This window comes from Drosophila arizonae, chromosome 6 (assembly GCF_054131065.1).
Source record: "Drosophila arizonae isolate 15081-1271.41 chromosome 6, UAZ_ARI_1.0, whole genome shotgun sequence".
In the NCBI taxonomy this organism is placed as follows: domain Eukaryota; kingdom Metazoa; phylum Arthropoda; class Insecta; order Diptera; family Drosophilidae; genus Drosophila; species Drosophila arizonae.
The window spans coordinates 64,113-78,224 of NC_142926.1; the positions used below are offsets into that span (position 1 = coordinate 64,113).

Sequence of the window (14,112 nt, forward strand, 5' to 3'; positions counted from 1 at the left end):
TTAATATGTAAGAATTATTTTATTTAGCATTTTGTGATATTCTAAGCCCACCCCTTTTCGTATTTCATAAATCGGATCTTATAGCTTAACGTATATACACATATGAATGTCATTATCCCATTCTATAAGTGAGTTTCTTTCTTATACCTCGAAGTCCAAGGGCGATGACACACATATATATATATATATATATATATATATATATATATATATATATATATATATATATATATATATATATGTTACAATCTGTGACTATTTCCATTTAATTCCATGAGAGCCATATGAATCCTGAAATGCAGCCTCGACTCCAATGCATATTTCGAGAACTTCTTTCTTAAATAAAAATATGTAAAATAAGTACTTCATAGTAATTTAATAGTAATATATCTATTCGTACTTAGTGTTCTGCAGCATGGATATTGCCAGAGCCGGATCATTAGCGGCGTGACAAAGAGCACATTCTACGTAGGCATATGGGATTATAAAGTGATCTTCGACAATTCCATTTTGATGAATACATTCAGTAAAATCCCTGCATGCCGGATTTCAGCATTGTTTTCATATAAGGTACATATATGGGGATTGAGAGATACTTACTGTAAAGCTAATACAGATTTACCCATTTGGACATAGCACGATCCACGTAGCAAAAGGCATAGTGCACGATTATCAGCGTAATATAAATCAGTAGATGGTTTGTCAAACATGGCGAGCTCGCCATTTATGATTTGTAGAATACTATCAGCTATTTGGTAATTTTTTCCAATAAATTTAAAGATATTCCATAGGTACATCAACTCAATTATGGGCAAGACGAGTCTATTATTCTGGCTATTATATCGGATAGACCGGCCAGCCATAAATTTCTCCATTGGCAAAGATTTGCCAGCGATTTTTTGCCGGTACGCTGGAACCTCCAACATTAACCTTTTAATTTCGCTTTTGTCTTCGTCCGATTTTGGGTTTAACATTAATTTGATGGCAGCTAACTGATAGGTATATATAGATCGTGACCACTTACTCTTCTCGAATAATTGGCTAGCATAAAATTGAGCATCACTCCACTTCTGCTGTATACAATTGATCCATAACAGTTCCCAAAAGCTCAAATAGTGAAATTGGGGCCAGGCATCCTGAGATTTCCACGACCGCACATACCACGACTCAGCGGCATCTAAATGGCCTTGGATTAATTCAAATCTCCCCTTAAAGAACAACGTCCAAACACCATTCGGATATTTGACCAACTGGCTAGTCAGTATCTCATCACATAAATTGAGATCATTCGTGGAAAGTTTAGCGCTGAGCATGGGTATAACCATTAGATAATAACCCAACAATGATAGTGCACATAATATTTGCCGTAATCCGGTTTCTTGATATCCTGTGCGTAGATCATTTAACCCATCCTTCTAAACAGTGTCACTTAAAATAAATAAATGGTAAGGACTCTGTCGTTATGCGGAGCTTACCCTATTAGTAGAGAACCCAATAAATTGCAGTACTTTAATAACGCGAACAGGTAGCATAGATATCATCAGGTTAAAAGTACCAATTCCCAGATATACTCCGCTTCGAAAATGAATTTTTACGCTCGTTGGACTCGATTCCCATGTGCGGTGTTTCATTATTTGTCCACAGAATCTGAAAAACAGGGCTTTTATCTATATTCTCGGTAGCTCTCTCTTTTTATATAATTCATTCATTATTTTTCATAGTCGTTCGTAATAATACCTAAAACAATTATAACATTGACGGACTTGTAAACTGCCACGGATGAGTCCACTGAGATTCTCGTCCTCGATAAAGGTGAGCAACGCGCTCATCAGCAACACTTCGGCCATACAGAGCTCTGCGTGGCATTCCAGGTCTGTGAGACTGTTGAAATTTCTCTACAAACGATCCAAATTTTATATAAATTATATTTGTAAGATATTCAATTGCATGGATTATACTTTTTTGAAAGTATTGCTGATTGCTCCCGCTAAAGTGCTTTTTTTTCGCAAACGTTGGCAGAGGTCTATACACCTTTTAAGTTCGGCAGATGCTTCGTCAACGTGCTCAAAAGTAAGCATTGCCTCAAGAAATGCAAACACTGCAGTGCCCAATGAATGATATAGACTCAATCCAGTAAAAGTTTTTAATAGCTTCCGAGCCTCGTCAAATCTGTTATCAAAGAAATAGTTGATGGCTAGTTTTCCCTCCTTGAGAGATGTTGTGAGGTCCATTTCTAATGGTGTTGTGTCGGATTGCTCCGATCTTGCGTCAAAAAATTCCTGCATTAATTAATTGCATTACTATCTATATTATCTATTTACACACATACATACATACGTAAAATAATAAATATTGTTATATCAATTCAATTTTGGTGTTTTTTTTTTTAACGATCGTGGTATGTAAATTTTACACATATTATAAATAAATACCATGACATCGCAGACATGCGCAGAGCTCAGAATTTTTTATTTATTTAATTTTTTTTTTTTTTTTTTTTTTTTTTGTGGATATTCCCCAGTAGGCAACCCATATTTGTTATACAAACTGTTTTCTTACCTCGGATGAATCGGAGTCATCCATGTCTTTGACTTTGTAAGCTAATGCACAACAATTTTAATATGATTTTCGAAAAAAGTTTATTTGTATAAAATACACAACACGTAGAGAATGCGCAATAGACCTGCAAAAATGAAAGCTAGTCACTAACATTAATGTTTCTCTTTTAATTATCAAATTAAAATAAAAGTCAATATACGTTTCTTGAGTATTAACTGTTATGCAGTATTAAACAAGTAAGACTCCAGTCGAGAGTGCTCGACTGGGAGATATCCTGAACCCTCTAAGCTGATATTCTACTTGTTCTGCACTTCTTTTATGCACACATGCATATACCCTGAACCCATTGTCAATGGGCAATCAGAGTATAATGGTTTTGTTGAAATGTGTGTAACAGGCAGAAGGAGGCGTGGCGCACCCCACAAAGTATATATGTACATATATTCTTGATCAGGGCGACGAGCTAAGTCGATTTAGCTCTGTCCGTCTGTCCGTATGTTTGAACGCGTCGATCTCAGAAGATATAAGAGCGAGAGACTTGAAATTTTTTTTCCTAGGTCCGTTTAGCACGCACATATCGAGTTTTGCTTTAAATATCGATGAATTGCCCCGTTATTTTGTTATCGATTAAAAACATTATCGAAAACCAGTAATAAATTTATATCTCCTACATCTTTAAAGCTAGAGTCTCCAAATTTTTTATGTATACTTTTCATTTTATACAATTTCGATTTTTGTCAAAATTTTCCCCCCACCCCTAATTCACCCCATCACCCTCACATTTGTAAAAGGCGTATTTCAAATACTAGGGTCTTGTGCTTTGGCAAATACATGCATATCTATGTTATATTCATAATCTGAAAGTTATTGAACAATTAGGTTCCTATAGTAAGCTACCACTGCAGCCAATGCGTGTTTATGCTTGCGTACGTATTTCTGTGTGTGTGCATGTGTGTGTGTATGATGTGTGTGTATGCTTGGGTGTGTATGCGTGCGTGTGTGTGTGTGTGCGTGTCTGTGTCTTGTATAAGCAGAAAGACGCGAAAAATGATTGAAACAACTATTGCTCAAAGGGTTCAGGGGATCTCGTAGTCGGGCAGTCTCGACTAGAGCTTTCTGCCTTGTTTATTCCACATTTATGCTTATGTTAATGATAATAAACATGTCGCGGCCCCGCGAAACGGTCGTATGTATTTAATTTTACAGAAGCTTTTTTTTTTAATTTTTATACCCTGAACCCATTTTCAATGGGAAATCAGGGTATAATGGTTTTGTTGAAATGTATGTAACAGGCAGAAGGAGGCGTGGCAGACCCCACAAAGTATATATATTCTTGATCAGGGCGACGAGCTAAGTTGATTTGGCCCTGTCCGTCTGTCCGACCGTATGTATGAACGCGTCGATTTCAGAAGATATAAGAGCTAGAGACTTCAAATTTTTTTGTAAAATGTCCGTAATTACAGCGCGCATATCAAGTTTATCATTAAAAATCGATAACTCATCCCGATCTTTTTTTATCGATGAAAACCTTATCGAAAACCAGTTATAAAATTATATCTTCTACACCTTTATTGCTAGAGTCTCCAAATTTTTAATGTATGCTTATATGCAATTTATACAATTTCGATTTTTGTTTAAATTTACCCCCACCCTTAAATTCACCCCCTCACCCTCACTTTTGTAAAAAGCGTATTTCAAATACTAGAGACTTGCGCTTTGGCAAATACATGCATATCTATGCTATAATCATAATCTGAAAGTTTCATGAAGATCGTACGTCCACAAAAGTTATTAAGCAATTAAGTTCTCATAGTAAGCGCTCACTGCCGCCCATGCGTGTTTATGCTTGTGTGTGTATATGTATGTAAATGTTTGTGTATGTGTGTTTGTGTATGTGTGTGTATGTATGTGTGTGTATGTATGTGTGTGTATGTATGCCTGCGTGTGCGTGCGTGTGTGTGCGTGTTTCTTGTGTAAGCTGAAAGACGCGAAAAATTATTGAAATAGCTATTACTCCAAGGGTTCAGGGGATCTCGTAGTCGAGAAGTCTCGACTAGAGCTTTCTTAGTTGTTTTATTATATGTTAGGGTACATAGGCTTAAATGGAAATTGATTTTTATTTTCCGAAACTGGAGTGAATTCAGCTGTTATTTTTTTGCAAGTATGTGAGACAGACGCTTTATGTCTGCATTAAAATTTCAATTTCGCAAAAAATCAACATACGATCATTTTGCGGAAATGCGACGATGTGTATGTATGTATATATGTATGTATGTATGTATGTATTTACATATACTTTGTTTTAACTTTGGACTTTGATATATTCACTGCAAGCGAATTAACCTTTTCACCAATAGCTTTTGATTGTATAGTACCAATATATTTATTGTGTATAAGTCCACTGACATACATACATACATATGTATATATGTACGTATATAAATGTATATACATATGTACATATGCCTGTATATATATGTATGTATATACAATTGTATTACGTTTAATTGGTAAAAAATGTATGTATGTTTGTGAAAATATAAATATGTATGTGCATATATGCATAAAAAAATAAATGCATTACTATACACATAAATATTCATGAGTGTCAATATGCATATATATGTGTATGTACGTAGCAATGAATTTTTCTTTTTTTTTTTTATTATAGCAATGGAAAAATGAAAACTAAGCTAGTCCGCAATAATTACATAAGTATACATATATGTACAACATTAAGCTTTAAGCTCTCGTGCTGTTCAGTTGTGTTTTGTTCCACTGCTATGCATGGCAGAATTTTACAAATAATTTGTGATAACTATTAAACTTTTTTATTGTAATTATTATTGGTGATTTGGTTAAATATGTTAAGATTCAAACAATAGCCTATTTGGCAACTGGTTTATTAATGTTAATCTGTTTTTAATTGTAGTTTTACAGTGTGTTGCGAGTGTTTCGCTTTATCGTTGTTTTAGAAGCTTTTCGCAATCAAAATTTTGCAATCGAGACATACGAATTATTGTGCATGGAGAAAATGTGAAAACAAAGTGCAAACTAACCAATCAAGAAAAGATACACCAAGCATATGTGTTTCTGACAATCAGCTGTTCGAGCATGATAAAAAGCTGAATGCTATAAGCTTCGAATCACGTTTGTCGCCTGTACAAAAAAAAAAATTGTAACATCGTAAGTTGTTTCCATGAATGTACATCCATACATATGTATTTATTCTTTATTCACTCACTCACTCACACTCACTCTTACTTTCTCAAAACATCCTTGTGGAGAGTCAGTCATCTTAGAGATCCTGTTAACTTTCAATATTTAAATACATATACATACATGTGTACTTGTATGTTTATGCATACATATGTACATACATACATATATGAAAATACATAGATATCTATGTGTGTGCATGTGATCGTCTCTAATTGTCTAGCGATTTCCGCTGATGAATCATGAATGTGTATATATAGTGGAATCCGGCTATAACGGCTCCCCTTATAGTGGCCGTCTTTGTTGGTCCCCATACCACTAATTGTTCGCTTAGTGTCCATACTAGTTTTATTACCAATTTTTACCGATGTTTTAGCTTATACCGATGTTGAACGATGCATCGATGTTTTGTAAAACCTCATTATCTGCGAATGCAGTAAACGCCATTTGAAAGCAACCTTTTGTCTTTTTGGGAAGGTATGAAAAGTACCTATCCTAATTTATTTGAAATTGTAATCAAATTTTTTCCGTTGCTGGCAAATTCTTTTCTTTCTAAAATAATATGTAATTCTGTTTATTTTAGTGAAATGTATAATTGATTTTTTTTGGCATTTATTCAAAAAAAATTTTGTTACAATTTTCTTTTATTTATTGAATATATATACTTAAACTAGATTAAATAGTATTTTTTTTGTAAATTTAGGGAATACCATTAATAGTTTACACATTAAAGTCAGCTGTTACATAGTTGCATTTGATATATAAAAAGCGCGGGAAATTTTGTTTAACTTGCAATTAAAGTGGAGTTTTTGTGTAAACATAAACAAAGAAAGTGTATAATGGAAAACGTACCTAATGGTATGTACAATAAGTTATTGCTATTACTTTTAGATTGTAATTGTGTTATTGTCCAGTTGTCCAGTCTGTTATCTATGTGTATTTTTACCTAAAAATTAACAAATGTACGTGTGTTCCGTGGAGTATTACTTTTGTGCAGCACACCACTTCACAGAGGTTTGATGTAACAGTTGTTGTGTATTATGTCCAAGTTCGGAATCTGTTAAACTCGTTTGCTCCTTTTTGTTCCTTTTGGAAAAAACTTAGTTTTTGCAGTTAAAAACGAGTTTTGTCGTGCAGAGCTTCTGGAGGTATGGACCAACAACAACCGCCTAGAAGACGCGGTAAAAAACTTTATTATTAAAAAAATTAACAATAATATTAGCGAAAATAATAATAGAAAGCATCTGCCAAAGTGCAACCGGAATTTGGAAAGGTTTAAAATGCATCATGCAAGGTGGCTTGAAGGTAGGGTGATAATTGATTGTGAAGGTACTTTGCAAAGTAAAGCTGGCCGTAAAGAACTTAGCTATCTTGATTAAAAAGAAAGCTAGCATCTGATCTTGCCACACAACAAAATCATTCGACCCAGTTGCTTATACATGCTGCTTCGGTATCGGCAAAAAAAGTCGAAAGACAAAGACATGACATTGGTCAAAAAAAAACATTAAGCAACGATAATATAAACAATTTTAGAAAAAGAGTAGAAGCCAAAATGCCTAGTCCAATTAGTCCTGAAAACGCTCTGGCATTTATTATTGAAGGCGGATTTACAAAGCAGCAATCTTTAAACATAAAAGCAATGAACAAACTACATGATTGTGACATTTATCCACCTTATTCAGAAGTGGCAAAAGAAAAATTACATTTCAAAAGATATATGTTTCTCTGAAACAAAAGCCGAAGTGCGTCTACAAAATCTGTAAAATCATACGGTTGATCGCATCCTTGATATGCAGCAAGATGTCCTAAATGTTTCTGAAACAACACATTATAAATTGGTTTTGAGTTATGGATTTGATGGTTCAACAGGGCAAAGTATCTATAAGCAAAGATTTCAATCACTATTTGTAACAACAACAAAATTTAAAAAGTTTTGCTCTGAAACATTTAGTTTGTATATGTCAACTTATTCTTGGTACCCGATGTCCCCAACTGTTCACAAAATTTTGGTGCATGGATACCAAATTATGGGCACTTGCATAATTCCTGTTGGCATATTAGGAAAAAACGCGTCTGAAGCCCGGAACAAGCTGTATAGAAATGATAGAAAATCTCACGCCAGGAAATGTAGCTGATTAGAGAATTTAACTGATATATTTAATAGGGCTTTAGACTCACCTGATCCACTTCTCTCTTCACTCAGTTTAAAAGAACGCAAAAAGAAAATCAAGAAAATAAATTCCCAAAAGAAGTGGTTGAACTTTTGGAAGATCCCAATATTCAATTACCATTTGGAGGCTTAATGGAGCCAACCTTAGTTGAAGAAGAAAATGAAGACGAAAATGAGGATGAAAATGAAGACCAAAACATAAATGATAAAAATTTAGAATTAAATTTTGAATTAGATGAAGAATATGAAGACCATTCAGTTTAAAATTATATCGCATATATTTTATATATCCCTAAGTTTCTTCAAATATTAATATTTTTTTGCAGTTGAATGAAATATAATAAAAATATAATTTAAAGTTGCTAAAAGTGTACAAAAAAGTTATTAAAAATAATTTGAGCCCACATGTAATGATTTTTAATTTAATATAATATGTAAAAGGGGCGGAAAATTTGAATGCCACGCCTAATTGTAAAAAAAAAATCCGAATTTTCTTTTTAACATTACTAATATATTCCTTAAATTTCAAGTTCCTAGCTCTTCATTTACAATTAATGCCAAAAAAAAAACCATAGTGCTATGTTAAAAATTAGAAATTTTAAAGGTAGGCCTAAAGCAAAATACTGCTTTAAAGTTTTTTTTTTTTCTTTTTTTATTTATTTATTTTTTTTTAATAACGACATATGAGCACCAGTAAAAAAAATTAAAAAAAAAAAAAAAATAAATAAAAATACATTGATACATCGAATTTTCAATCCGATGTATTAATCCAACATCGATGCTTGATTTTGAAAATATTGATGGACATCGAGTTTATCACCAAAAATCGATAACTCGTCCCGGTTTTTTTTTATCGATAAAAAACCGTATAATATTATAAATATCTCCAACAGCTAGAAACTCAAAATTTCAAATGTATACTTATATGCATTTTATACGATTTCGGCTTTTGTTACAATTTACTCCCCACCCCTATATCCACCCTCGGTTAACAAAAACCGAAATCTTATAATATATATATATATATAATAATCTACATTTAAAATTTGGAAGCTCTAGATCTAAAGGTGTAGAAGATATAATTAAATAGCTTTCGATAAGGTTTTTAATAGGTAATGAAATATCGGGAGTAGTTATCGATATTTAGAGAAAAACTCGATATGCGCTCTTATATCTTCTAAGATCGACGCGTTCATACATACGGACAGACGGACGGACAGACAGGGCTGATTTGCCACGCTTTTATTAGGCGTAGAGACATCTTTTTTGTCAGTTCATAAAACAAGCTAACTGTAACCTAACTTCAAAATTTGGATGCTTTCGCTCCACCAAAAATGTGAAAATTACAGGGTATTTTTCGATATGCCACGCCCCTATAGAGGCGCAATAATTATTTTTAGTTCACCGATAGAGGAGATTGTTATTAGTAACTTAATTATCTCAATTTGAAGCTTCTAGCTTTTATACTTAGGAGATATAAACTTTTGCGGTTTGCCACGCCCTCTGTGGGCGGACATATATCCGTGAAACCTTTTGGTCTTGAATCGTTAGCCCGAGTATATATAGCAAATTTGACGTCTCTAGCAAGAATAGTGTCCAACCTATAGTAGAATTTTAAAAACCACTATATCTTCATGTCTGATTTGCCACGCCCCTAGTGGGCGTAGACTAGTGATGCCAATTTGTCCTTTTTCCGGACAGATCTGTTCTGTTTTTAAGGGCTTCATCCGGAAAAAATATCAAATATTCTTTATCCGGGAATCTGTCCTTTTTTGTGAATGCGAATCGTATTTTTATTTTTCCAGTTGTTGGCTGTCTTCCAGTTGATCGGTTGTGGATCCAACAGAATTCTATTAATTAACATTGGATAACACTTGAACAGAACTTTAGCATTACATATGCTGAATTGTGTACCGAAATTTGGTTAAGAACCGTGCCAAAATGTGTATGAAATTGAATTGGGTAGGTGCTTTGTATATATTATCGATATCACTTGTAATTGTGTTCAATGCGAATAGAGTGATAAAATGCCCAAGGAGACTTATAGGCATTGCTGGCTGGCTGGGATTGCTGGCTACAGCAGCCAGATTTCAAGTCGTTGGTAGCCCGAGATAAAGACACCAATAAGGCGTACTGCAGAATCTGCAAATGTAGTATAAATTGCAAATTTATATCAAACAAGTAAGAAGGCTCTAGTCGAGACTGCTCGACTAGGAGATACCCTGAACCTTCCAAGCTGATATTCTAATCATTCTGCACTTCTTTTCGACACACATACATACACATGCACGTATTAGAACGCGCAGAACTGCGCAGTAAGCAGCGACTGCGCTTGGGCTGCACTGCAGTGTGGGTAATATTATGAGAATTTATTTGTTGAATAATTTAATTTCTTGACGTACAATCTTAATGAAACTTTCAGGGCGTAATCATATGGTGAAAATGTATGTACATTCCAAAGCACACGTCTCTAGTAGTTGAAATACGCCTTTTACAAAGGTGAGGGTGAGGGGGTGGATATAGGGGTGGGGGTAAATTACAACAAAAATCGAAATTATATAAAATACATATAAGTCTACATTAAAACTTTGGAAGCTCTTGCTCCAAAGGTGTAGGAGATATAATTAAATAACTAGCTTTCGATAAGGTTTTTAATCGATAATAAAATATCGGGAGTAGCTATCGATATATAAAAAAAACTTGATATGCGCGTGATATACACGGACCTAGGAAAAAAATTTCAAGTCTCTTATCTTCTGAGATCGACGCGTTCATACATACGGACGGACGGAGGGATGGACGTACAGACAGACGGACATACATTTCAACAAAACCATTATACCCTGATTTCCCATTGAAAATGGGTTCAGTGTATAAAAATGGTTTGTCCTGTTTTTTTTTTTTTTTATACCCTGAACCCATTGAAAATGGGAAATCAGGGTATAATGGTTTTGTTGAAATGTATGTAACAGGCAGAAGGAGGCGTGGCAGACCCCACAAAGTATATATATTCTTGATCAGGGCGACGAGCTGAGTCGATTTGGGCCTGTCCGTCTGTCTGTCTGTCCGTCTGTCCGTCTGTCCGTCCGTCCGTCTGTCCGTCTGTCCGTCTGTCCGTATGTTTGAACGCGTCGATTTCCGAAGATATAAGAGCTAGAGACTTGAATTTTTTTTAAAAATGACCGTATATACAGCGCGGACGTCGAGTTTGCTTTTAAAATTCGATAAATCATCCCGTTATGTTTTTATCGAGTAAAAACATTCAAGTTCAAATCAGATGCCACTATAGCTAATTGTGAATGATTTTTCTTTTTTTTTAATTTCTCAAATATTCAATATAATATGTAGATCATATGCTGAAAGTTTCATTAAATTCCGTTCAGTCAAAAATTAATAAAAAAAATCAAATATTTGGCCAATTAACAAACGCACGTGCAGCAGCTACAACAAAAACATTCGTTGAATCACATCAGCTGTTAGTTTTATTTAGTTTTGGTAGATGGCGCAGCAGCAGTGAATCTATTTGAGTTTTGCCAGCATCACTAGCAGGAGTGGGGTGGCCTAGTGTGTTAGCTGCATGACGCTCGATCGAGAAGTCGCGGTTCGAATCCCGATCGATGCAACTGATGTTAATTTTTTTAATTGTTGCAAAATATTTTTATATTTTCATAAATGAGTTTTCTATTTAATTTATATTTTTAAATACACCGAAATTGAACTTTTAACTATACTTTATGTGCGTTTTTAATAGTTTGGTTATTCTAGCAGATTCTTAGAATCACATCAGCAGCTAGTTTCGTTTAGTTTTGGTAGATGGCGCTGCAGCAGTGAATCTATTTGAGTTTTGCCAGCGCCACTAGCAGGAGTGAGGTGGCCTAGTGTGTTAGCAGCATGACGCTCGATCGAGAAGTCGCGGTTCGAATCCCGATCGATGCAACTGATGTTAATTTTTTTAATTGTTTCAAAATATTTTTATATTTTATTAAATGAGTTTGGTATTTGATTTTTATTTTTAAATACATCGAAATTGAAATTTCAGCCATACTAAATGAGCATTTTTATTTGTTGGGTTCAGGGTAGTATCTAGTCGAGCACTCTCGACTAGAATTTTCTTACTTGTTTTTTTTTTCATTTTCTTACTCATTCATGAAAGTGAATTAGTATATTAGTTTTGTGCAATGTCTGACTTGCTATCCGTCCGTCTGTCCGTATGAACGCAGTTTATTTCGGCGATATTGAAACTAGAGACTGAGCGCAGCAAATCGGAAAATGCATTTTCCGATATACCAGAAATCATGTTAGTTGAAGAGCTAGAAAGCTGGAATTTGGTATGTAGGTCCGCGTCGACCACCCAAGATCACGAGCTATGGCGGATATATCTCCGCAGATTGAGGGCGTGACAAGTCGGATAAAACTGTATCTCCTAAAGTTGTAAGTCTAGAATGCTGAAATTTTGCACGTGAGCTGATGTTTCAATTCTATAAAGATAGGTGAAAAATACAGTGCTTATCATAATTATAGCCCACTTTTAATCCACGTAAACGAATAAGCTGAAAATTTTTTCCAAATGACATATTTCCTTAAAATCTTTAAAAATGCGTAGTTCAATATTTCAATTATGAATGGCAAAAAACTTTTTCACTTAAAATTAACGATTTAATAATGATTTCTTAAAAAGAAGTAGAAAACTAAGAAAAACAGCACCCATTTTCTGTATCAAAATTATAGCCCATGTTCATATTTTGGTCAATAAAACACGAAATTTATGGAAAAACTATTTTTAATATTTAGTCCGGCCTCCATTTGCCTTAGTTAACTCAAAAATTCGCTTCCTCATTGAAGCCACTAAATTTAATAAAAGGTCCTTTTGGAGGCTTTGCCATTCATTTAGAATTTGTCTTTTAAGATCTCCAACTGTCTCAAATTGGCGATTATTGGCATACACCCGTCTTGCAAGAATACCCCACACATTTTCTATCGGGTTGAGATCTGGAGAACAAGCTGGCCAGTCAAGGACATCAACATGACAGTCCTCTAAATACTCCTTTGTACGTCTGCTCACATGGATTCTGGCATTATCCTGCTGGAAAACCATTGGTTTCTCACGAAATTCCCTTAGATATGGAATGAGACTACTATCCAGAGTCTCAATATACTCTTCACTGTTCATTCGGCTCGTTACAAACTTCAATTCCAAGGTTCCAAATGAACAAAATGCTCCCCAAATCATGACGGAGCCACCTCCAAAGTTTCTCCTTGAAAAAAACATAGGATCCTTTCTCAAATCATGCCAGTAAGAATTAAACCCATCAGGACCATCCAGGTTAAACTTCTTCTCATCAGAAAATATGACCTGTTAGGGTAAAAATTTACAAATATACTGTAAGCCAAAAGAGGATGATTCAAACGCACGTGTGTCCAATCGGTCGCAGTATGTCTTTCGGTAAAATCAAGACGAGCAACCTTGTGGCGACTTAGCAACATGGGTGTTTTGGTCAGTTTAGACCTCTTTATGATTTCTGAGCCCTTCAGAACTCGCCAGATAGTCATCGCTGACACAGATCCCACATCTGAGGCCAAAGCTCTACAAGAGGTTGAGCTGTTGCTGGCTTTGTTAATAATTTTGCGTTTATCGCGCGCATTTAGTAACGGTTTTCGGCCAGTTCGTTTTCTTAATCCATATTCTTCGGGATTGTCCAAAAATTTTTTAATTACACGTCGGCTTCTTTTCAAGTTTCGTGAAATACTCGAAATAGACTCTCCTGACTCGAAAAGCGAGAAAATACGGCCCTTTTCATAATCAGATAATTGTTTTCCAAGCGGCATCTCTTAAAAACTATCTAAATTTACTTTATTACAATGTTTGTAAATCCAAAAGTCTGCTCCGCACTTAACAAACTCAAATTTGCTACTGTGGGCTATAATTATGATACACAAAAATGCAAGCGAATATGCGAGCATGCAGCAAAAGTTAACGGTTCTTTTTTAGTTTTCTATAAATAGAACCCAAATTGCGGTAAATTCTACTGAACATGCTTCTGTCAACAAAGTACCGTACTTTTTTTTTTTTTTTAAACCCTAAAAATGTTGTTAAAATTGGTTCAAAGTTTTAGCTACAGGGTGGGCTATAATTATGATAAGCACTGTATATATACATATCTACA

The 14,112-nt window shown here is 34.6% G+C and overlaps 2 protein-coding genes across 15 annotated transcripts in view; one reads left to right on the forward strand and one right to left on the reverse strand.

Moving 5' to 3' along the window:
• On the reverse strand, nt 1–5,614 carry LOC108617761 (tetratricopeptide repeat protein 39B-like). Of its 10 annotated transcripts, none has more exons than XM_089472707.1 (9): nt 5,271–5,410; nt 2,560–2,683; nt 1,959–2,279; nt 1,738–1,895; nt 1,476–1,647; nt 1,025–1,415; nt 601–949; nt 401–535; nt 1–336 (listed from the first exon to the last, which is right to left on the reverse strand). In XM_089472707.1, the coding sequence occupies exons 2-9, from the start codon at nt 2,581–2,583 to the stop codon at nt 243–245; spliced, it is 1,644 nt and encodes a 547-aa protein (XP_089328833.1). In that variant the 5' UTR covers nt 2,584–2,683; nt 5,271–5,410; the 3' UTR covers nt 1–242. The 10 variants fall into 10 exon arrangements, with proteins under 10 accessions (XP_089328833.1, XP_089328826.1, XP_089328829.1 ...); XM_089472700.1 differs by having other exon boundaries at nt 1–173; nt 224–336; nt 601–1,415; XM_089472703.1 differs by lacking the exon at nt 5,271–5,410 and adding an exon at nt 5,498–5,614 and having other exon boundaries at nt 601–1,415.
• Nucleotides 5,303–14,112, forward strand: part of Abcd1 (ATP binding cassette subfamily D) — a 24,674-nt gene continuing 15,864 nt past the window's right edge. For 2 of the 5 annotated variants that reach the window (XM_089472690.1, XM_089472687.1), the window contains exon 1: nt 6,482–6,636. Coding sequence is in view for 1 of the 5 variants with exons in the window: in XM_089472687.1 (XP_089328813.1) it covers nt 6,618–6,636 (19 nt within the window). In the remaining 4 variants the exon portion in view is untranslated. Of the gene's footprint in view, nt 5,396–5,606; nt 5,746–6,481; nt 6,637–14,112 lie in introns of those variants that run through there. The other 3 variants (XM_089472693.1, XM_089472691.1, XM_089472688.1) reach the window with 3 other exon arrangements.

Excerpts from the sequence above, each read along its gene's own strand:
- LOC108617761 (XM_089472703.1), bottom strand. The coding sequence starts at position 2,583 with ATGGATGACTCCGATTCATCCGAG. Across the intron at positions 2,280-2,559 it reads ATGACTCCGATTCATCCGAG|GAATTTTTTGACGCAAGATC; the intron begins GTAAGAAAACAG and ends TAATTAATGCAG. Across the intron at positions 1,896-1,958 it reads TCAGCAATACTTTCAAAAAA|AGAAATTTCAACAGTCTCAC; the intron begins GTATAATCCATG and ends GATCGTTTGTAG.